Here is a 23,658-nt window from a genome sequence, read left to right as displayed (position 1 = left end):
TACACTAGTGCTTTTGACAGTTGCATGCAGCACAGAAACAGCTAGCTGCTAGCATGAATCATATTCATATTCTGCTCTTCATTAACACAGTTCTACAGTTACACTGTACCAAGCACCAATAGCATGTGTGATCAAGTTACGTCTAGCTTGCTTACTTTCCAAATTCAAATATCAATAACTGAACATGCTCGTTTCGTTTGCAAAGGGAACACCTCAGTGCGTTTCACTTGCTTATATTTTTATCTTGCATCATATGAATAGCATGTACAGTACTGATATGAGCTGACTGGTATGAAACAGTATCTTACATCATTCTACTAAAAATAAGTGTCAGCTCAATTAAAGGTTAGCCTAAATCATAAACTCATGCAGCGTGTTATGCTTACCACGTGCCCAGGTATAAAACAATACAGCTGAACATGGGAAACCAGTTGCTTTGTGCATCATTTCGCGTTAGGTTTCACTTATTCAAGACAGCAACAACTACGAACTTTGTGAATGGAAATACCTTGACCTTCAGGATCATCAGCTCCATTTGGAGGTTTCACACACTGCCCATTATTGCATCATCCACACACAGTTATCAGAGAGCCTAACGCCACGGGACAATAACTGTTTTTATGTGTGTTTTCAATTTAATAAAGACAAACACCCAAACTAACTTGACTTTTCTTAAATAAACTTGTGGGCCACTACATTTCACATGTGATTCCTCTCTGGTGTGTGTCTCTTTTCGGTCCCCACTAGTGATGGGTCGTTCGCGAATGAGCCGGATCTAAGAGCCGGCTCTTTTAGGTAAACGACGGGAGCTGGCTCGCAGATCTGAAGAGCCGACTCTATTTAAAAATATATAGCCTATAGAAATTAAATCATTATGTAATAAAGAAATAATGAATTATTTTAATTTTATTTAAAATAATTGACTAATTCAAAGAAACACAACAAAATAATTAGGCTATCGGCCTAAAGGCGCACACACATTCGTTTCGACTGTCTGATCAGCCTCACACTCTGTTCCTGTCAATCAAACACGCGACGTCAACCAATTATACTGCATGAGGGAGGGCCGAGCACGCACACACACACTAGAGATGCGGATAAACCGCTGATCGGGCGGATGGCGTGACAAAAAATAATATTTTAATTCAATTTGGGCGGGTGGCGGTTAAACCAATCAAATGAAAAAAGTTTGCCACTAAGCAAGCTATGAGCCAAGCTGTCAGGAGGAGGCCTAAAAGTCTCGTAGATGAGACTGACTGGGTTATTTTGTTTCGATATTAGTTATATTTTAAAACAACCAGTCATATAGCCTACCACTTGTGGAACATTTAAAAGAGAGGCAGATTATGGATATGACTCAGAAATGACATCGGGCAATGGCAATGCAAGATGTTCAGAAGAACGCAAGAGCTAAACTTCCACAAGCTCAAAAACATCCACATAAAAAAAGAAGGTAGGCCTAGGCCTAAGAAAAATTGTCGGAAAACTTTGCACATTAATTAGATGTGCAAGGCAAGCAGGCAATTTTTCGGGTTGTTATGGACAATAAAAAATGTGAATATTCACGTTGCAATGTTGTGCGGGGGACTTTCAGGGAGTTAAAACGTTTATTTTTTAAAGAGCCGTTTGTGAGTCAAATGAGCCGGCTCACGAAAAAGAGCCGGATTGCCCATCACTAGTCCCCACTCCTACAACAACATACAACAATAGTTCCTATTGTTACAAGAACAGTGGTTTACACTCTTATATGTCTATGGGTTTACATGCAGGCGAATAATCCATGTAATCAGAACGAAGGCTCAATCGAACTGAAAATTGTAAGCACTTAGCCTATATGTAAAGCAAATGTAAGCACTTATATTCGATCCAAATGAGCTCAATTTGCATTAAAAGCGGTAGTGTAGACCTGAAATAACCCATAGGACAAAAATAAGCATGTAAATACTTCAATCCGATCTTTTTAAAGGGATAGTTCACCCAAAAATGTTTTCTTCCTAGGTGTATATGACTTTCTTTTTAAGATGAATACAAACGTTTGTAAACGCCTTCTGAAGCAAAGCGATGCGTTTATCAGAGGTCTTTTATAATAAGATCTCTACATAATCATGGCAGCTTTTTCGTTCTGTACTGCGCTAATTTTTGTTTGGAATAGAGTGGCTACATGGATGACATTTTTTATAGGCCGAAACCTGTAAACGAATTAGCATTTTAGCACTTCCGCTTCCATTGTGCCGAAGTCAGTGTTTTTTGGGGTTTTTTTTATGGGTTTTTGGTTAAATGCTTGAAATAAGGTCTGTGGTGAACACAAGCTCAAGAAATTTTCACGTTTCATTTTATGATATAAAATTGAGGTTGCTAAACAAGTGGCTAAATGGGTCAGAAGAGTATGTCGGGGACATTAAACATCATTGCACCGAACAGATAAACTCACGTCACGTTCACAGCCTCATTGTATTTTTAATCACGTTCTTACAAACTATTTTAACCCAAACTTGAAGGAAAATGTTATAAAATAAAGACTGAAAGAGTTGTTGGATGCTTATTGATGACGTTGAAGTCATGACCATGGTGCAGTTTGTGAATAGCCTACATTTATCTTTTGACTAACGCGAGTTATCCTGTGGGAAGAACATGCTCATTGCACTGAGAACATGGGCGTCAGTTTGGTTTGAAATGAGCTGGGGACAGAGACGCATTCGGAAGTGCATTTCCAGAAGTGCTGGGTACAATGACGCATTCATTTTTTTCTCTCTTTCGCGCAGGTCATGTTTTGGAAGACGATGTCCTCTGGCTTACTAATGTAAGATCTCCAAGCTATGCTCTCCACAGAACATAAAATATTCAGTTTATTTCATTTTTTGTTTTCGCATTTATGAGGAAAAAACTATGTTACGGACGTGACAGTTCTCGGTTACGGACTCTGAAATCGGCACTAAAAGACTGCTTTAAAACTTTCACAGAGACCTCAAACAGAACGCACAAAGCCTTTCTTAAAGTGAATTTCGTTTTGTATTAATTGTATCTTAAATTTAATCAATGTTTCATCAACCAATTGCCTGGATTTAATAAATAATAATAATAGTAATAATAATAAGTAAAGATATCACAACGACAGGGGCGCCGGCGCATGAACTGGAGCTCATCTCATAAATGAACCGAAACTCAGCATAGTAGGCTTGCCTCACAGACCTGAGAAATATATCTATTATCTACAGAACACTTGAAATCATATTTTGAAACAAAACAATTCAAAACGAAAGAAAACGATGTAATCCGTATGAAATGTCCATTTCTCTCTGCCGCGTTCACTAGCCTACCAGTGAAGCATCGTCAACTTCATCTTTGCAGCCGACACAGAAAACACTTGTTTATTAATAAACAATTAAAATGTCTCCTTGCTATATTTGACATATTCATAATCATTACTTTTGCCGGTTCTTTGTGACAGCTTTTAGGTGCATTATTGGCAGCGCCACCCTTACATGTTACTTGAACGGGTCACGCATCAGCACTGAAAACATGGAGATTTAAAAAAAAGAAAAGAAAATTTGTGATACCAACCGAATTGTGGGTCAAAAATCGAGATACGAACCGAATCGTGGGTTTGCCCTACTAGCAACCCTAAAAAGGTGGTGGGTACAAAATCACTCATGACGAAATCTGGTGGGTACGCGCCCCCACCGAAATGACTGAGACGCAGGTCAGGGTGTCTTCAGAGCCAAGAAGTAAATTCTTAAATACTCGCTACTGGATTATGTCCAGAAGAGAGAGAAATAGAAATGCAAGGACATGTGGAAAGGCCAAGGCATTTTAAATTTCATATGTACTATGAGGCCACCAGACTCTAGATTGATGTTTTAGTATGTCTTATTCTCTATGAAACCATAACATCAAATAACAACATCATATTAAAACGGAGATGTCTTACACCGTGTCTACACCAAGTTTTGTTTAGAATTAGATTTTCAAAGTAAAAACAAAAATGACTTATTATGCAATGCTTGAATTTGCTTGAGTACTTATGGTTTAAAATATGGTAAATGATAGGGAAGCATCACTTTTACAATTAAAATACTGTAAAATTGCAACATGGAGACATGCACGTGCAGGGGTGTGCATGTGCTAGACTCCCTAAATGTCTTTGGTCCCCGAGCATCCAATCAGGATGCGGTGTGACGGATGAGGTCGTGATGTGGGCGGAGCATGGATGCATGGGAATGTGAACATTTGTCTTCTCTCACACGAGGGGCAAGCACACACACTCACTATGGAGGGGGGTTTGATCCAGTGTCATACGCTCACTCCCTCGAAGGGCCTCTTAAGCCTGTGGAAATGGCCTCTTCCTTAAAGTACTCTTATGTAATACGTGCATTGTGCACAAATTCTGATTAGGTACTTGTGTTTTTTTTAACATTTAAAGTAGCATTACTGTCAAATGCCGTATTGTCAGCTTTCTAACCTTATTAAATTGTGGCTTTGAATAAGTGCATTTGCTACTTAGTATTTATACATCTAAAATAGATCCTTCCAGCTCTAAAATCTGATGAGTCTCACTCTCATTGAAGGTATTTGTCAAATTGCCAAAATGTACATACCTGAGATCACACTGCAAGTTAGTACAGGCTATAAGCAGCCTATAGGCTAACCAGTGCTGCCACTCCCTGATGTTACTGACAGCTTTTAAAGGGTTTTTTCACCCAAACATGAAAAGTCTGTCATTAATTACTCATCCTCGTGTCGCTCCAAACCTGTAAGACTTCCGTTTTATCTTCAGAACACAAATGAAGATCTTTTTGATAAAAATCTGAGAGATTTCTGTCCCTCCATTGACAGCTACGCAACTACCACTTTGACGCTTCAAAAACGTAATAAAGAGACCGTAAAACTAATCCATATGAATTGAGCGGTTTAGGCCAAATTTTCTGAAGAGACTCGATCACTTTATATGATGAATCTGAAAATCTGAGAGATTTCTGTCCCTCCATTGATAGTTACGCAACTACCACTTTGAAGCTTAAAAAAAGTTCATAGAGATCGTAAAACTAATCCATATGAATTGAACGGTTTATTCCAAATTTCAAATCACTTTAAATGATGTACAGAATTTAATTTAGGCTATAGTTCACAATTAAACATTGATCAGCGAACATAAACAGAAGCTCATTGAACCCCATTGGTTCTTACAAGTCACGCGAACACGTTTGAGCTTCCGTTTACCACAGCTGATGTGCGAGCTGATGAATGTTTATATCAGAGTAAAAGCCTAAATTCAATCTGTTCATCATATAAAGTGATCGAGTCTATTCAGAAAATTTGGCCTAAACCGCTCAATTCATATGGATTAGTTTTACGATCTCTTTATTACGTTTTTGAAGAGTCAAAGTGGTAGTTGCGTAGCTGTCAATGGAGGGACAGAAATCGGTCAGATTTCATAAAAAATATCTTCATTTGTGTTCTGAAGATGAACGAAAGTCTTATGGGTTGTGAACGACACGAGTAATTAATGACAGACTTATCATTTTTGGGTGAACTATCCCTTTAAGATTACACAACTTTTTTAATACAAATAATAATGCTATTAAAAAGGTGCTAACACCCTGCCAGGATGGGAAATCGCACATATATATCCTGCATTCCCACTATGTCATAATTATGAGACGAAAACCTGTAATCTATATAGAGTCAGAAATCACCACCAATGGCTGTTGCCTTGCATTTCATTTAAAGAGCGTTCCTGTGGCGAGTTACCATACACAACGTTTTTGTCTTTGAATGAATGAAACTACAGAAGCAGCCAAAGAAACATGTATTTTTGCACATGATGTAAACATAGTGCACACTGCCATCATCTGTCCATATGACAGAATGAACAATTCATCCTGCAATCTAAACAATAACACAACTGTACACACTGTTGGAATACAATTACAAAAATAAAAATCTACCTGCTGTACAATGAATGAAGAGATGAAAAAAAGAGAGACAGAAAGAATATAGGTCCTTTCTGTTTGCAGAACATCATGAGCACCAACAGAGAAAAAAAAAAGATATTTATATCAATATTTCAATATAAATACATATGGACATGAAAGGAAAAGGCAGATATCCAAATGCATGGATATAAATATCAGAGGAATGAGGACCTCATTATCATTCTTTAAACTTTGTCAGCTATTTCCAGTACCATCTACATGAACTACTTCCCAGCAGAAGCTTGACTCCTTTAAACCTCCTGAACGTGTTTGAAGGTGGGCTTCATTTTGGACCTTGTTGATTTAGCCTAAATCATATCTTATCTGAAAGCCTACAAGATAAAATACAGACTAATTGGACATAGTGAGGCAATGTAGACCTTGTGGTTTTACAATCGATCACAAAACGAGTGCAAGAAAGTCACCTCAGATGTAAAAAAGGTCAAGCTGCACAACGCTTCAAGATCCAGAGCACTCAACATTTGTCCAACGTCTGGTCCAGGTGAGGAGTGACGCAAGGATGTCCACTTCCAGTTGAAAGAACAATGCAGCTCCTATTTTCTGTGTATTACTGAAATACATATTTTATATCAAACAAGAGTTCATGCTTAACAGTGTCTTTTCTCTTTCAGGTTAGAGTCCACTCATATTCACATTAGGATACATGGCATCTCCATGATACTTATGAATGCTGCATGCTTGTCACACAGAAATGCAGTTCAGTCTCAATTCTGGCTCAACTTCGCTCATATTTAAATATGCTTTTCTCTTCATCTCAGCATTTGTCACACCGCTTGCCCATCTCCAGTCCCACACGAGCCAACAGCGCCGCCCTCATGGCCGAGTCCAGAACGTTCTTCTCCACCACTCTTTCCACAATAACTTCTGGCTTGTCCTCCTGGTTGGAAAAAAATATTATTATTATTATTCATATTTTTTGCTTTAACACATACATTAACAACTAATAAAAGACTTTAAGACCAGTCAAATATATATATATATATATATATATATATAGCGCTTTTCACAATATTCACAATTTCAAAGCAGCTTTACAGAAAATCATGATGTTAATGTTTATCAAGTCTTTAAAGGGGTCATATTATGCCTTGATTTTGGGGTGTGCTCGAATATGTTTTCATGCTTGATTGTTCAAAACACATTATTTTTCACATATTTTACATTATTACAGCACCTCTCTCCCCAGTCTGGCCCGAATGCAACGTTTTTAGTTCATGTTTCGATGAAGCTCTGCTTTCCTAAATATTTTCCATAACTCTGTATTACTGTCATAATGTTTCCTTACGTACCATTAGTCTTTTGCATCTGACATTTGCTTCAAACAATATAGTTGTTTTTTGTTTCTGTTATTGTTTCTGTTTGTATTACAATAATGTGATTATGTGCCACTGCAATCGCTCATTTCTTGGCCTGGGCAAATGTCTATTGTCCATTTATGCATGAACTGATTGTTTGTTCATTGCTGTTATTGTGAAGCGTCCTTGAGCTTGGGAAAGGCGCTATATAAATTAAACATATTATTATTATTATTAAAGGGGAGGTTGATTATGGTTTCACTTTTTTAACTTTAGTTAGTGTGTAATGTTGCTGTTTGAGAATAAACAACATCTGCAAAGTTACAACGCTCAAAGTTCAAAGCAAAGGGAGATATTTGCTTTTAAATAAATTGCTTTTTAAGGACTACAACAAACGGCCGGTAGGGACTACATTCCTCCAGGGTTAGTGACAATGACATCAACCCTAAAATGTACATAAACCCCGCCCCCGGAACACGATTTATAGATGATCAAGACAGAATATGCTAATCAATGATTAGAAGATAATTACACATAAGCTACATAAATTCATCAACTAACCATTCAGAAATGCTGTCTACATGTTGTCACTTCTTCTTGAGTCTCTCCATCATTGTTTGAACATAAAAGGCTAAAGGTGTTTGAAATTTTCAGTGTGTGTCTGTGTGAGTGCAAGCTCTTGAAGCTCCGCCCCCTGTGCCGGGAGCAGCAGCTCATTTGCATTTAAAGGGACAGACACAAAAATGGTGTGTTTTTGCTCACCCTCAAAAAGTGACAATTTTAACATGCTATATAAAAATATCTGTGGGGTATTTTTGAGCTAACACTTCACATACACACTCTGGGGACATCAGAGAGTTATTTTACATCTTGTGAAAAGGGCATTACACCACCCCTTTAAATACGAAATGTGCTGTGATTAGTCAGCTGGCCCAGTGTGTTGTGATTGGCACCGCATGTTTTGGAAATGTCACGCCCCTTATCATAACCATCAGCTCAGATGTAAATATCAAGGATGGCGTCAATTTCAAACCAATTCAAGCCTGATTCAGACTTCAGAACTGATTTCATGAGACTTCACAAGCATGGATTTCACAGGACGTTGTTTTTTGCTGTTGCTGTCATTTTTTTTTGTTATAATTTTGCTTTGCCCTTTGTTTACATCGTAGCAAATACATAAAACTTACAATTGGAATTCTTAATAGAAAACGCAACTAGAAATAATAAGACATAATTATAAGTTGTGATCCATAACCAACAGATAATGTTTTGGCTCATGGGTGTACTGTATATCGCTCTCTGCTAGTAAACTGTATGTATGCAGATAAAGATGGGCATACTTGTATATCCAACTTTATATAAAGAGCTGGGCAATAATATAGTAACATTTTGTGATGACATAAAAATCATGGAGTTGTGATTTGCTATATAGTATATGTATGTGAGTATACTGTATATGTATGCAAATAAAGTTAAATGTAATATACTGTATATCCAATTTTGTATATATATAGCTTTGCAAAAATACAATATACAGAGAATAATCCCGCTTACTGTAGTTTATAAAACAAACACAGATCGTTTATGTATAAGATTGAAAACTCTTTGTAGCCTGTGATGCATTAGAATCTCAGTGCAAACCTTGTGAACGATGAGTGATGTAATTTGCCCGTTGTCAGCTTGATAATCGAGCCAGAATAACTCAGTGCCCTCCTGCTCTGTGCCCGAGCTGCTCTCATTCCAGTCCTCTGCCTCTGCATTCACACCAGGCTCAGATCCATCTGAATAAACCAGGTGTCCAAAAACATGAGAATTTTGTCAATTTGAATTATTTAAAAGCCATTTTGCCAACCTGGCCTATTATATTCACAATTATACATGCTTATTTAGTTGGTTATTATTAAGATTAATCTTGGTGCATTAGTTAAAGGGTTAGTTCTCCCTCGTCGTTCCAAACCTATAAGACTTTCTTACATCTTCTGAACACAAATGAAGATCTTTTTGATGAAATCTGAGAGCTTTCTGTCCCTCCACTGACAACTAGCACTTTCAAGGTCCAGAAAGATAGTAAAGATATCATTAAAGTAATCCATGTGACTCCAGTGAATTAACCTCAATTTTATGAAGTGATATGAGTCTTTGTTGGCGTAAAACCAATTAATTTACCCCTTCATTTACAAAATATTAATCTCCAATGCTCGTTTGATCTAAATTATGTATTTTTGCACAAAGTGCTCAAGTCGCTTCATAGAACCACCATGAGTCACATGGATTACTTTAATAATGTTTTTACTACCTTTATGGGGCTTGAAAGTGGTAGTTGCGTAGCTGTCAATGGAGGGACAGAAAGCTCTCAGATTTCATCAAAAAGATCTTAATTTGTGTTCTGAAGATGACTGAAAGTCTTACGGGTTTGAAACAACATGAGGGCAAGTAATTAATGACAGAATGTTCATTTTTTCCAGTTTAAGTTAATAAGCAAAAATGCAAAGTAAGCACTGCTGCTGGTTTGATTTTCCAAAATTGTAAATTTTCCTTTTGTATGAGAAGCAATTTTGCCACTGTGTTGATCCCCACTGGATCCTACAATCCCTTTACATTGTTAAATAATAATGAAAGAAACTCTTTCTGCCTTTGTAACTTACTCTGATGGCGTGGATGGTAGACCTGGCGGTCGGGTCTTCGTGGACGGCGAGGGGTGGTGGTGTGTCTACGCCTCTGTTTCTCCTGAGCCTGTTTTACCTTTCTGTCATAATCATCCCTGTAGAAACATAACAAATTTTTTTTTTACATTTAAATATTAATGAGGGTATGTAAACACTTAAGACACTGCCCAGAAGAATGGAAAATGTCTTACAGATTTCTAACAGAAGAAAACTAGACATACAAAAAAATGTCATCTACTTTCCAATATGACTATTATTATTATTCATTTAAGTAAAATGCCCTGTATTGGCAATTGCGAGTTTATATCTCACAATTCTGACATTATTTCTCACAATGCTGAGGATTTAACTAATTTACGAATTGTGAAATATATACAACTTTATTTTGCAACTGCAAAAATTCCTTGCAATTCTGACTTCTGAATTTATACTTTATTTCAGAGAATAGTGAGGTTTAAACTTGGAATTGCAAGAAAAAGTTTTTTTTATTGTTTACCCTGTGACAGAAACAAGCTGGCATACTGTAGGACTGCATAAGGAATTTAATGGAAATCTTTCACGATTTTTAAAACTCATACAACTCCCCCCTTCAATTTCCAGTAGCAAGACAATATCTCAATCTAACACACGTGGAGTTATGATAAAGAATATAATGTATAATCTCCAATGCATTTATTATATTATAAAATCCAGTGGGGCTATAATATATTATAATGTACATAGGAATGTCAGATTTTTCTCAATTTAATTCCAAGAAGATTCTTATTGAATCCCATTAGGATTGGATTCAAATTATGAAATAACAGAAATCATTTAGATATTCCTTGTCATTTTAAGCTTTCGAACTACATGTTTATAGTTTTCAGATAAGTCAGGCTACTATAACGTACTAAGAAAACACAATAACTAGCTACTCCAACTAACTGTTGTTGTGTGAACGAGAGAGAGACCTGGCGATCTGATTCCTCCTGATGTGCTTCAGGAACCCGTGGCTCATGTCCAGTCGACCGCCGGGCTTGTATTTAACACTCTCCCCCTCTGCATCACACATAACCTCCATGGTTCTGCACTGTTTATAAAACTACTCTCAAAATAAATTCATTTTAGCTTATTAAACATTTCATCTCCGATCACCGGGGGCCCAGAACTGCAGATATAAAAAGAAAACGTTGGCCAATAAAAACTACACTCCTAGCTGTCGAGTTTGTTTTTTCCACAGTTTTGCTTGTATATGGCTCTTTTTTCAAAATCCAGTAGCGCGTATTTTTGTTTCATAAAGTAAAATCCAACACGCAATGGAAAGTGTCTAGTCGAGAAAGTACAGTACACGACGTATCCAGTGTTTGTTTTTCGCATCGATCCCGAGTTACTGTGCTCTTGGCCACCCCATTTTAGAGCGGAAGTGGAAGCGGGATTTTTGTAACGCTCGCTGAATGCGTGTGACGAGGTTTCATTCAACAGTGTGTTGACTTGGATTTATTTGTTATTAAACGTAAAATGATCGCAGGCGTGAAACGGGAGAGGGACGTTGATGAAGACGAAGATGAAGGTATGTCTGAAGCATTTATTTGCATGAAGTCGGTGTAAATGTGGAGGCCTCTGTCTGTTTTTAACGTAGCTGCTACAATACTTTTACTGTTATTCGTTTAATAGGCATGCAAACACCTACTAATCAAACGATTTATCTTCAGGAGATCGTATGTTTATGTTCTCACATGTGCACAGGTGTAATGCACACATGAACACCGATGATAATATCTGCTTTGAAGTCATGTATTGTATTTCTGTCTTGTCTGCGAAATCTCCACCACAGAGACCTGAATGTTTGGACTTTATCAACTTGGAAATGTAAACAACATGATTTTAATATGTGATCTTTGTTTACTTTCAGAGGTGCGGGTGAAAATCGGTCGTGGTCATGTCGAAGATCGTAGAAGCCGCCATTGTCCATATCTGGACACAATCAATAGGTTCATTAATATGACTATATTATGTTTATTATTGTAACCCAATGTTGCTCTTCTGCTATAACACTTGCTCTTTTTTCCCTTTTTTCTAGGAGTGTTTTGGATTTCGACTTCGAGAAGCTTTGCTCAATCTCTCTTTCACACATTAACGTCTATGCCTGTCTGATCTGTGGGAAATATTTCCAAGGTAAGTTCGACAGATAACCTTTATTTATTTTTTTACAATATATGATTTTTCATGTCTGTTGACCAATGGAAGATGATGGAATCTTATTTCCGCCATGGCATAGAAAAAATAGTTAATTGTGACTTTTTAGCTCACAAGTTTGTCCTTTTTCTCTCTCTCTCGCAATTGTCTGTTTATAGCCAGCAATTCTAAATATGTTTATCATAATTGCAGGATATAAACTCATTTAGATATCAACTTGTGCAATTGCGAGGAGGGGAAAAAAGTCAGAATTGTGAGAAAGTCGCAATAACCTTTAGCTTTCATAGGCCTAGTTTCACAGACAGGGCTTAGATTAAGCCAGGAATCAGGATTAGGCCTTAGTTCAATTAGGACATTTAAGTAGCTTTTATAAATGTGCAAAACAAAGACACTGACATTTTAAAATACGTCAGTGCAAGTCACTCCGCAGAAGTAGCAGTGCTTCACCTTCTGAGAATATAGTTCCCAGTATGTATATGGTTTGAAGATGGCTGTGTCTCACGTGACCTTGTTATTTGTACACACTGTGACTAAACAAATCACAACATGTAAATAGGAAAATGTTGGCGTTATTTTGTCACTGATTGGGAGCAGTATGCTAGCTGGAGCCGTTTACCTGCAGTCTTTGTGCTAAGCTAGGCTAGCGGTGTGTGCGTCAGACAGAGTTACGGCACGCACGGAGATGAAAAGGTTATGTATGGACTTATCTAACTCTGGGGGATACGGTGAATAAGATAAAGTCCCGGGCATTATAGTTTTATTCTGTGGCCGAAACAAGCTTCCATCCATCCATGGTCAACAGATTAAAAAAAAAAAAAAATCTGTGGTGAAAACAAGCTTTCATACAATGAGGACATCTCTGTTTCTCTAAATGGAAAGCTAAGTAATCAAAGTGACTGTGATCTATGTAAATTTGAAGAACACTGTTCAGGCTAATATTTTGGCTTATTTTGTTCCCGTCAGGTCGAGGCCAGAAGTCTCATGCGTACATCCACAGCGTTCAGTTCACACACCACGTTTTCCTGAATCTCCACACATTAAAGTTCTACTGCCTGCCAGACAATTACGAGATCATTGACTCCTCATTAGAGGACATTACAGTGAGATACGGATTTCCTTTAATCTCTTTATTGACCGTATAATATTGAGATTTTATTCTACCATCTTTTTGAAAAGTGTAATTACCGTTAAAAAAAGTTTGTCTCAAATTATTAACATGTTAGTCTTATACTGATTGTTCTACATCTCTGATTAATATCTTTATTTCAGTATGTGCTGAAACCCACATTCACCAAACCGCACATCTCCGGTTTGGATAAGCAGGGAAAGCTGTACAGAGCCTACGATGGCACTACATATTTGCCTGGAATTGTGGGTCTCAATAATATCAAGGCTAATGACTACGCTAATGTGGTTTTGCAGGTAAAATATGCATCACATTGAGTTTATAAGTTTGTTAAAACTGTTCAAAAACATAAATCTTAAAGTCTTTGCACACGGAGTCCGAAATTTTTGCACGTTAAAAATAAATACTACCTCATGTTGCATTTAAACACTGCCTCCGAATCTTTCATCTGTCATACATTTATTTGGATCGGGTTAGATTTTCTGAGAAGTGTTTTGACAATTGACCGTTCGCAAAGACCCGCCCCCTTTAGTTACTGTTGCTATGCCCAACAAGCTACGCCGCTCTCACACACACCATGTTCTCACGCAGTGAAAAACACATCGTGGAGCAGAGAGGAGACTGACAGACAGGACAGACCAGCTTACTTTTCGGTTACTTTTGATATTAAACAAAGTCTCACCTTTCAAATTTGGTCATTTTTTAAAGGAATGTAAACAATAAATACCATTTTGTGGCTCTAAATCTACAGATCGCTGTGTTGCCTCAGTTAAAGCTGCTCGTGAACCGATCATCTCTTCCTTCTAGTTCATTTATAGCATCAAATAAACATGAATGAACATCAGAAGGAATGTTGTTTTAACCGCGGAAAGGCGTCAGTACACTCCGCTTCTCAAGTTCAAATCCTCCCATGTTAATCTACTAACTCTCCTGACTGCTTTGTCGGACAAAATGGCGGATGGCGAAGTATGATTGGTCAGATCAACTGTCAATCAAGCTCCCTGCGAAGGGTCAATTCAGATCCACCGAATACGAAAAAACGCATACGAAAATTTCGGACTTCAGTGTGCAAGGACCTTTAGGCTTCAATATTTTTTTGAGTGCACTATATCACCACGTGTTTTTTCCTAAGGCGCTGTCAAATGTGCCCCCTTTGCGAAACTACTTCCTCGAGGAGGAAAACTATCGTGGAATTCGCCGGCCGCCGGGCGACATCATGTTTCTGTTGGTGCAGCGCTTTGGGGAGCTCATGCGCAAGCTGTGGAACCCGCGGAACTTCAAAGCCCACGTCTCGCCGCATGAAATGTTGCAGGCTGTGGTGTTATGCAGTAAAAAGAACTTTCAGATCACGAAGCAAGGTATATCAACACACACTTGTGAATACTAATGTTCTGCGTCAGGGCTTGACATTCACTTTTTAGCTCACCAGCCACTGTGGCGAGTGGTTTTCTAAAGTTACAAGCCACTTGGCATTTTCACTGGCCACAATTTTGACATTGATACCATGGGGGAAAAACTGGCATATATAATTTTTTTATATTATCTCATAATTTGGTGGCCGGAATATTAGGCTGCTGTCACTTTAAGACCTGACGCACGTGCATTATTAGAGATGCACCGATTACAATTTTCTAGGCCGATTCCGATTTTTCATTAGTTTGACCTGCCGATTCCGATTTCATTTTTTCTAACCACTTTACAGCACACACAAATATTTATTTTCTATGTTTTTTTAATATAACACCATACTTTTACCCAAACTGAATAATAAAAACAAGTTTAAATGGGTACATTTTCTATAAATATTTTTGAGTCTTAATTTTCTTTTCTGACATAGCCTACTCCAGTTCTTGTTAAAACACGCTAGACATGCAAATTCTGTGCATTTTGGGCACTTTTTGTGTAAAATCATATTTATTTTGTCCATCAAAAGTGCTTTCACTTTAATTGAGCGTGAGCAGCGCACGTGACACTCCTACTCGCGCTGCTCACGCTTGTGGTGTGAAACGGGCGTGCGTTCCGTGTGCACGTGTGATGCTGATGTTGCTCGATGTTAAACATGCGACGCCCAAGTCATGGCCAATCACGTGAAAATCTGCCAATTCCGATCACCAGCCGATCAATCAGTGCATCTGCCGGAATGAGTAAAATTATGCGCATTACGCACAATCCCACGGCGAAATTCTAAGCCCTGTAACACCAACAATATTCATCCAGAGCAAACGAAACAAGTGAGTGAGGGGAGACCGTGCACTGGCTTTGTTATTCTCAAGCTGCTATCTTAGGTTCTAGGTTGCATGTTTAATTCAGAAAGTAGTGTAGTAGCATCTAGGGCCCTGTCCCAAATAGCACCCTAAACACTCACGGTCTTCCTATGAGTCCGCTCGTTCGTGACGTAACGCTGCTTTGGCTGTTGGGAAGAAGTCTGCTGTGGAGCTCGCCAAAGTGCGCATCAAGGGTGCATATCGACTGCAAATAGTGCTCGCAAGCGCTTTTGACACCTAAAATGCCAAATGGGACACCCTACGTTCTCATGGACATAACGGACAAGTCCACAAGACCGAAATTGCATTTTTAAGTCATTTGGGATAGGACCTAAGTCCCTTAAAGTCTGTTCACTCGGCGGCCATGTTTGCAACAACTCCGACATCCAGCTAATTCAGGCATCCAAGACCAAGTCCCACATGAATGGGGGAATCCTGAACTCTCAAAAACTCCTTGCCACACTCTCAATAAAATAACGTATTTTAAATCGGCAACAAAATCTGACATGAACTATCCCATAAATGTTGTTTCTTATGCTCATGTAGCCTTAGAAAAGCATATTTTTAAGGCTAGATGCACATGTGCAGTCCTAAGTCTCAAAACAATGACTTTTCTATCTTTTATTTAGGAGGAATTTATTACACTATATTGCGCTTTGCACTCTCCCATTTATATATGAGTAATGTGAGTGTGCGGTCTTTGTATATGTAAAGTTAGTGTGGTAGAATGCTAATCAAACACTAGTCTGTCATTCTCCTAAACCAGGACCGTGCAGTTTTTAAACCGGTGTTGTGCTCTTTGCCCTCTAGGGGACGCTGTTGACTTCCTCTCCTGGTTCCTGAATGCATTGCATGGGGCTCTTGGTGGGACAAAGAAGAAATCATGTGAGTTTTGTTTTGTGTGTTTCTGATTGACTTTATAGGAGTGTGTGTTTGTGCTAGTTTTTCTTCTCCGTTGTAGTCTTCATAAGTACAGGGTGAAATGTTTTTTCTCTTCTGTCTACAGCCATACTCGCCAAGGTGTTTCAGGGGTCCATGCGAATCTTCTCAAAGAAGCTTCCCCATCCAGATTTGGTAGGACAGTCTCTGATCTGTGCTTGCTAAAACCATTTAAACCGTTCAGAAGGCCTTTCTGTATTATTTACTGATGCATGAGAGTGTTTAATGTTTACAACAATCCCATGACCAGTGACACTTGTGCTGCTGTCCAACCCATCCTCAGAAAGAGGACAGAAAAATGCTGTATTTACAATGTCAGATTAGATCAATGATTTATTGTCGTCCTTGTTTTCTCAGCCTCCTGAAGAGAAAGAAGCGCTTCTCCTTAAGGAGGAGTACCAGGAGGAGATGTCGGAGTCCACCTTCCTCTACCTGACCCTTGACCTGCCCACCGCACCGCTCTACAAAGATGAGAAGGAGCAGCTCATCATTCCTCAGGTTCCTCTCTTCAACATCCTGGGCAAGTTCAATGGAAACACTGAGAAGGTTTGGATTTACTTTTCCCCCCTCAGATTTTGTATTATTTATTGTTTATTGTCATAAAGCCTTTATATACACTCACTGAACAAAATTATAAACGCAACACTTTTGTTTTTGCCCCCATTTTTCATGAGTTGAACTCAAAGATCTAAGACTTTTTCTATGTACACAAAAGGCCTATTTCTCTCAAATATGGTTCACAAATCTGTCTAAATCTGTGTTAGTGAGCACTACTCCTTTGCCGAGATGATCCACCTCAGGTGTGGTATATCAAGGATTATTGCACAGGTGTGCCTTAGGCTGGCCACAATAAAAGGCCGCTCTAAAATATGCCTCATGAATAATTGTATCCACAGTTATGATACATTATAAAATATATCTATTCATTTTTACACTTTTAGGAAGTATAATGCATTGAAACGCACGACGAACAACCGATTTCGGATGTAACAAGAAATCTGAAAATATTGCCATGCCTTTTAAACTTTGGTTACAATTATTTATAAAAAAGATATAATACGTTGTTCATCTTTATAATACATTGTATATAAAGGCTTTAAGTAAAGTGTTACCAAAATAATTTTCCTTGAATCTGAAATGAATGAAAAATAGAAATGTTGACATTTTTTTCCCCCATTTTTCAATTTTAAGTTGAAGTGCAAAAACTGACTAAAAAAATCTAAACTAAATAGAAATATATAAAAAAAATGATAAAAGCACATTCATAAATACTATAATAATTATTGCTAAAATAACAACAGAAGAGCCTTTTGGCTATTTTTCTAAATGTTTTAATGATATTTTCACTGGAAAACAACAAACAGACATAAATCACCCAATCAGCTCTCCAGACCAGCTGTGCATTTCATTTACTTTTTATTTTTATGATACAATATACATAGCTTTATTTTTTTTGTTTGGTATTTAGCCTCATTATTATTTTTGGTTACACGTTAACAAATGACACCTTTTTGCAATGTATTAACTAGCATTAACCAACCATGAGCAATACAGTATTTATGAATCCTTTTTAACGTTCAGCTGTTTATTGTTTGTTTATTTTAGTTCACAGTGCATTAACTAACACTAACAAATACAACTTTTGATTTTAATAAGGTATTAGTAAATGTTAAAGGGGTCATCTGATGCCCATTTTCCACAAGTTGGAAACAAGTTTCCTCAATGGTTGTGTAAAACAACACCCTTTTTCCAACCGTCTCCATTGACTTAGCATTGCGAGAGGCTCCTCCTTGTCATTTCTTGCTTCTAACTAAAGACAGAAAAATGCCTAAAAGCTGCTGTGTGACGAGGTGTACAGCAAACAAGCTGAGAAACACAGAAATAAGTGTTTATAAGCTGTCGAGCCCAAAAAAACGAGTGTTTAAGGACTTAAAAGTGGATCAGGCAGTTGAGACAGAGCGTAACGTGTCTCATTACTCTGAGAACTAACGTACGCCCGCTGGAGGAGAACGTCATCGGCAACACAGGATCGCTTATCTTACAGAAATATAATATATAAAACTGACATTTGGATATTTGACTCACCAGTGACCAAATGTTTAACTCACTGCACACGTAACTGTGTTTTTACTGCATACTGAGTGTCAGGATCCCACTATTTAACCATTCATTCCAGCCTGTCTCCACTTTTAAGTCCTTAAACGCTCGTTTTTTGGGGGTCGACAGCTTATAAAAACTTATTTCTGTGTTTCTTAGCTTGTTTGCTGGACACCTCGTCACACAGCAGCTTTTAGCCACTTTTCTGTCTTTAGTTAGAAGCAAGAAATGACGAGGAGGCAGCCTCTCACAATGCAGAGTCAATGGAGACGGTTGGATTGTTTCCCCCCCCCCCACCGGTGGGCGTGGTCTTCAGATTATGACGCGTTACGCTCTGTCTCTATGGGGGGTGTCGGATGGCTGAGGGCAGAAATATGCTAATACGGGACAGTCCGTCAGTGGTCGTGGGCGGAGCATGAGCAATAGGACATCATAGTGCTCACAAAATCCAAACGGCCTGATTATTGAGTGTTTAGACTTTTTGAGGATTAAAAAAAAAAGGAGTGAATGGATTTTTTTTCATTGTATGGTGGTTGTCCACACACTGCAAAGACACATTTATATGCAGACACCATATAAAAGTGAATTTTGCATCCGATGACCCCTTTAAAATAAACATGATCTAAGATGAAATAATGCTCTAGAATTATTGTTAATTCTTAGTTCATGTGAACTGAAGTAGATAACCTTATTGTAAAATGCATTTTTTTATTTACATTATGCTTTTTATATAATTTATATATGTTCAAGCACTAGTCCTGCAATATGTTTATGGGACTGTTCATACGATGAATGGTTTTTGTGAAGAAAATGCCTGATATTGAATATGCTACTTAGTATACGGCCAATTATATACAATGATCTTTTGCCATTTTTGTCACAGGAGTACAAGACCTACAAAGAGAACTTTCTGAAGAAGTTCCAGCTCACCAAACTTCCCCCATACCTCATCTTCTGCATCAAACGATTCACAAAGAACAACTTCTTTATTGAGAAGAACCCGACCATCGTCAACTTCCCCATCACGTACGTGTCCGCCGCCGCTCAGGATGTATTTAGATTACACTCTTTTAGACGTTTCTATATTCTCTGTATAAATGTATTTTGAAATGTTCTTATGAAAACACTCGTGCACAACAGGAACGTTGATCTGCGCGAGTACCTCACAGAAGAGGCGCAGGCTACTGAGAAGTTCACGACCTATGACCTGGTAGCCAATGTTGTTCATGATGGAAAACCCACTGAGGGTTCCTATAGGATTCATGTTCTGCATCATGTGAGTGTGTCACCAACACTTTATTCCATTCAAAACAATGGCAGCTTTGTTATTGGGATGTTTTGTGTAATACGGCTGCTTTCTGATGTTCGACAGGGCACAGGGAAGTGGTACGAGCTTCAGGACCTGCAGGTGATCGATATCCTTCCACAGATGATCACGCTCTCTGAGGCGTACATACAGGTTAGCTACTTATTACTTTCTTTTGTCATTCATGAGTTGATGGAGAGAAAAACATGGCTGAGTGTGAGGTTTTATCAAGTGAATATTACATGAAAACTGGGTTACACTTAGGGCTGGGTTTCGAGTTCGATACTTTTTTAGGTACCGATCGAATTGCGAGTATCGAAACATGCCTTGTCGTTCGGTACCAAATTTCGATGCCTAAGGGATTAATCTTGTCAACGTCAGTGAGCCAATAAGTATGCAGCATGATTGGCTGTGGTGGAAAAACACTAGTTAAAACACTTCTAAACACTATAGAAGCATGAATTGTCTACTTTTAAATTAAACAATTAGAAACAAATAGGTTGATTATGTAATCCAAATAAAAGGTGCATTTCTCTCTATAGGTGCGCGTTCACTATACTGCAGAGATGACGAATCAGCATTGTCATCATCTTTGCAGCCAACGTGTGTGTGTGTGTGTGTGTGTGTGTGTGTGTGTGTGTGTGTGTGTGTGTGTGTGTGTGTGTGTGTGTGTGTGTGCGCGCGTGTGCGTGCTCGCGTCTCATATGAGTATGTGCACGGAGAGTTCCGCGTGTCTAATATGTGTGTGTAGAGTTTGCGTGTATGTGCGTGAGCGACTTTAGGTGTGTCGTTGTGCATTTCATATGTATTTGTTTGAGCATTCAGCAGTATACATGGATGTGTGACTACTTAGTATGTGTTTGCAAGTGTTTCATATATGTGTGCGTGAATGAAGTTTGATTTAAGCCCTAGACGGCGCCTCATACATTTTAATTACATTTTCATTCAGATTCATTGTTAAACAATGCATTAAGTTAAAGCTGAAACAACAAGCTCATTGAAGTAAAGAATACATGTTGTTAAATGATAAGGAGGATACATAGTAAACTTTAGCATTGGTGCTTTTTTACAGACTCAAAATATGAGAGTAAAAAAGTCCACAAACTGAAAAAATAAAACCAAATTTTGTTAAATTGTTAAGAGGTAATGTTGTTAAACCGGATTTCATAAAATTGGTATACTCAGCCCTAGTTACACTTCATTTAAATAGTCCACTTTAAGGACCCGATATACTTGAAAAAAAACGAACTAGTGTACTGGTAAACACCTTTGAACTACCATTGGTCTGTGGAAATGATGTAATAGGTGGGTGTGGCTCTGAGGCTCCGCCTTCTTTGACATGGAAATCTTCTCCGGTTCATTTCTTCTGTTCAGTCGTGAGTTAAAACATGAATACACTACTGGTACTTGTATAGTAGAAAATGAAGTTGTAATTTTAATTGAGAGACACTGCCATTTTTTTTTTCAAGTTTAATAGTATAAAGCTGCTTACTTTAAAACAATATTGTATTAAAGTAGTGGTATAAATAAATGAGATATGACTGGAGAGCTGAATTGCAGAGCTGATGCATATCCATGTCACTATGAACAGATTTTTATTTATTTATTTTGATCCATCACTGCTCACATATTTCAAACTTCTTTTTAAACCTAAGCCAAGTACTTTGCTGTGAGTCTACAGGTGAAACTCGAAAAGTTAGAATATGGTGCAAAAGTTAATTTATTTCAGTAATTCAACTTAAAAGGTGAAACTAATATATTATATAGACTCATTACATGCAAAGTGAGATATTTCAAGCCTTTATTTGTTATAATTTTGATGATTATGGCTTACAGCTTATGATAACCCCTAATTCAAAATTAGAATATTGTGAAAAGGTTTTCATAAGCTGTCAACTCAGGCTCTGGCGTTCTCAGCGCCGTCAAAAAATAAGTAACTACATTAGTTCTCGGGGAACCACCTTGACGACAAGTTCCTAGAACCTAGTTTCTCTTTTCAAATATGTTTGAGGAAGTGTTCAAGTACTTTTGTGGATTTGTATTATTATTATTAAATCATATATATTAGCATTATTTAAGATGATGGACACTGTGGTCGTTGCAATCAAAAATGTAATTGTGTATGTGACCCTGGACCACAAAACCTTTATGGGTAATTTTTATTTATTTATTGAGATTTATACATCACCCGAAAGTTGAATAAATAAGCTTTCCATTGATATATTATTTGGACGAGATACAACTATTAGAAAATCTGGAATCTGAGGGAGCAAAAAAATCAAAACATTGAGAAAATCTTCTTTAAAGTTGTGCATTTATGTTCACGATTGTGCTGCATTCACTCACAAAAATACATGTTTTATATATTTACGGTAGGAAATTTACTTAATATCTTCATGGAACATGATCTTTACTTAATATCCTAATGATTTTTGGCATAAAAGAAAATCTATAATTTTGACCCATACAATGGTTGGCTATTGCCACAGATATACCCGTGCGACTGGTTTTGTGATCCAGGGTCACATATGTCTTGCACATCTCTATTCTAAGTCATTGTAAATGTTTTTGAGACATCACCACCCAACCTTATTTCTCATATTTCTTCTTTTGCAGATTTGGAAGAGACAGGATAAGGAGGATGGAGCAGAAAGCCATAAAGGGGCATAGGATGCCCGAAAAACGCAGCATACGCGAGTTTGTAAATGAAATGCATCGTTCCTGTTCAGGCCTGAATGAAACCCTGGCTTCAAGAATGACGAGATGAGTGACAGTTACCATGAGAGAAGACATTCACCTTACTGGGATAGTTCACTCAAAAATCAAAACTCTTACACACCTTCATGCCATTCTCCATGTTTATGACTTTCTTCCTTCATATAAACACACATATTTATCTCTGTCAGTTCGTATAATGCCATTAAATGGCTGAAGCTTGTTTGATGCTTGAAAAACCCCACAGTGATCATCACCCTTACGACCCCAGTGGATGAGTCGATGTCTTCTGAAGCCAAACGATAGGTGTATAAGAGAAATACTAGATTTAACTTTTTTAATTATAAATCAATGCTTCCAGTCTTCCTGTCGTACAGGCGTTCTTGAGGGGGACAAAACAGCATTGATATATAATTAAAGTTAAATCTATTAGTAGTTTACTTACACACACCTTCAGAAGACATCGATTCATCCACTGGATTTGTATGGATCACTGTCACGATCGCTGTGGGGTTTTCAAGCGTCAGACAAGCTTCAGCCCTTCAATGGTGTTATATAGACTAACAGAGATGGATTCCCCCCCCCCCCCTAAAATCTTCCTTTGTGTTTATCTGAAGAAAGTCATATACATCGAGGATGGGAAGAGGATGAGTGATTTCATTTTTTTGAACGAACTATCCCTTTAAATCCTGAGGTTTCATTTTATATAATGATGCTAAGAAATCCGTAACACATTTTTTTTTTTTTTTTTTTTTAATGATTTCAGTTTTATTGTGACTGTTCCTTTGCCGATAAAGTTTGGCAGTTTGTAGTACGAGACCTTTTATTAAAGTTTTCAAGACTATAGACTGCATTTCATTCGGCTCTTTAGAAAACAAGTATTGTGAATAAGCAGCGAGACCAAAACCCTCAAACTTTTGTTTTAAGAGTTGCTCTAAATTTAAATGCAATAAATGCTTATGGGGTTTTGTTGGTGAAATTAATAATAGGATACATAGTGTTCTTATACAGCATTGCCACAAACAACAATACAAAACCAAAGGTTTGTTTCTTGGCAGATTTGAGATGTTTTCAGCTACGTT

General features: G+C 37.8%; 2 protein-coding genes across 4 annotated transcripts; one reads left to right on the top strand and one right to left on the bottom strand.

Annotated features, from left to right (window-relative positions):
• Positions 1 to 5,789: 5,789 nt before the first annotated feature.
• cUnh2orf68 (chromosome Un C2orf68 homolog) lies at positions 5,790 to 11,347 on the bottom strand. 2 transcript variants are annotated; one of them, XR_013796834.1, is made up of 5 exons: positions 10,905 to 11,144; positions 9,934 to 10,049; positions 8,930 to 9,069; positions 6,398 to 6,870; positions 5,790 to 6,304 (listed from the first exon to the last, which is right to left on the bottom strand). XR_013796834.1 is itself a non-coding variant. In XM_079606933.1 (4 exons), exons 1-4 carry the CDS (start codon positions 11,012 to 11,014, stop codon positions 6,748 to 6,750), a joined length of 489 nt encoding a protein of 162 aa, XP_079463059.1. In that variant the 5' UTR covers positions 11,015 to 11,347; the 3' UTR covers positions 5,790 to 6,747. The 2 variants fall into 2 exon arrangements, 1 of the variants encoding a protein (XP_079463059.1); XM_079606933.1 differs by having other exon boundaries at positions 5,790 to 6,870; positions 10,905 to 11,347.
• Positions 11,290 to 23,420, top strand: usp39 (ubiquitin specific peptidase 39). Of its 2 annotated transcripts, XR_013796833.1 has the most exons (14): positions 11,290 to 11,503; positions 11,846 to 11,924; positions 12,014 to 12,108; positions 13,093 to 13,229; positions 13,399 to 13,551; positions 14,388 to 14,613; positions 16,330 to 16,404; positions 16,526 to 16,593; positions 16,816 to 17,004; positions 19,439 to 19,581; positions 19,696 to 19,831; positions 19,928 to 20,014; positions 22,478 to 22,822; positions 23,034 to 23,420. XR_013796833.1 is itself a non-coding variant. In XM_079606930.1 (13 exons), the coding sequence occupies exons 1-13, from the start codon at positions 11,452 to 11,454 to the stop codon at positions 22,529 to 22,531; spliced, it is 1,494 nt and encodes a 497-aa protein (XP_079463056.1). In that variant the 5' UTR covers positions 11,336 to 11,451; the 3' UTR covers positions 22,532 to 23,420. The 2 variants fall into 2 exon arrangements, 1 of the variants encoding a protein (XP_079463056.1); XM_079606930.1 differs by having other exon boundaries at positions 11,336 to 11,503; positions 22,478 to 23,420.
• Positions 23,421 to 23,658: the final 238 nt, after the last annotated feature.

The sequence above is a fragment of the Phoxinus phoxinus genome (assembly GCF_949152265.1).
Source record: "Phoxinus phoxinus genome assembly, chromosome: 3".
Classification (NCBI taxonomy): Eukaryota; Metazoa; Chordata; class Actinopteri; order Cypriniformes; family Leuciscidae; genus Phoxinus; species Phoxinus phoxinus.
This window is presented reverse-complemented; position numbering and strand designations above follow the sequence as displayed.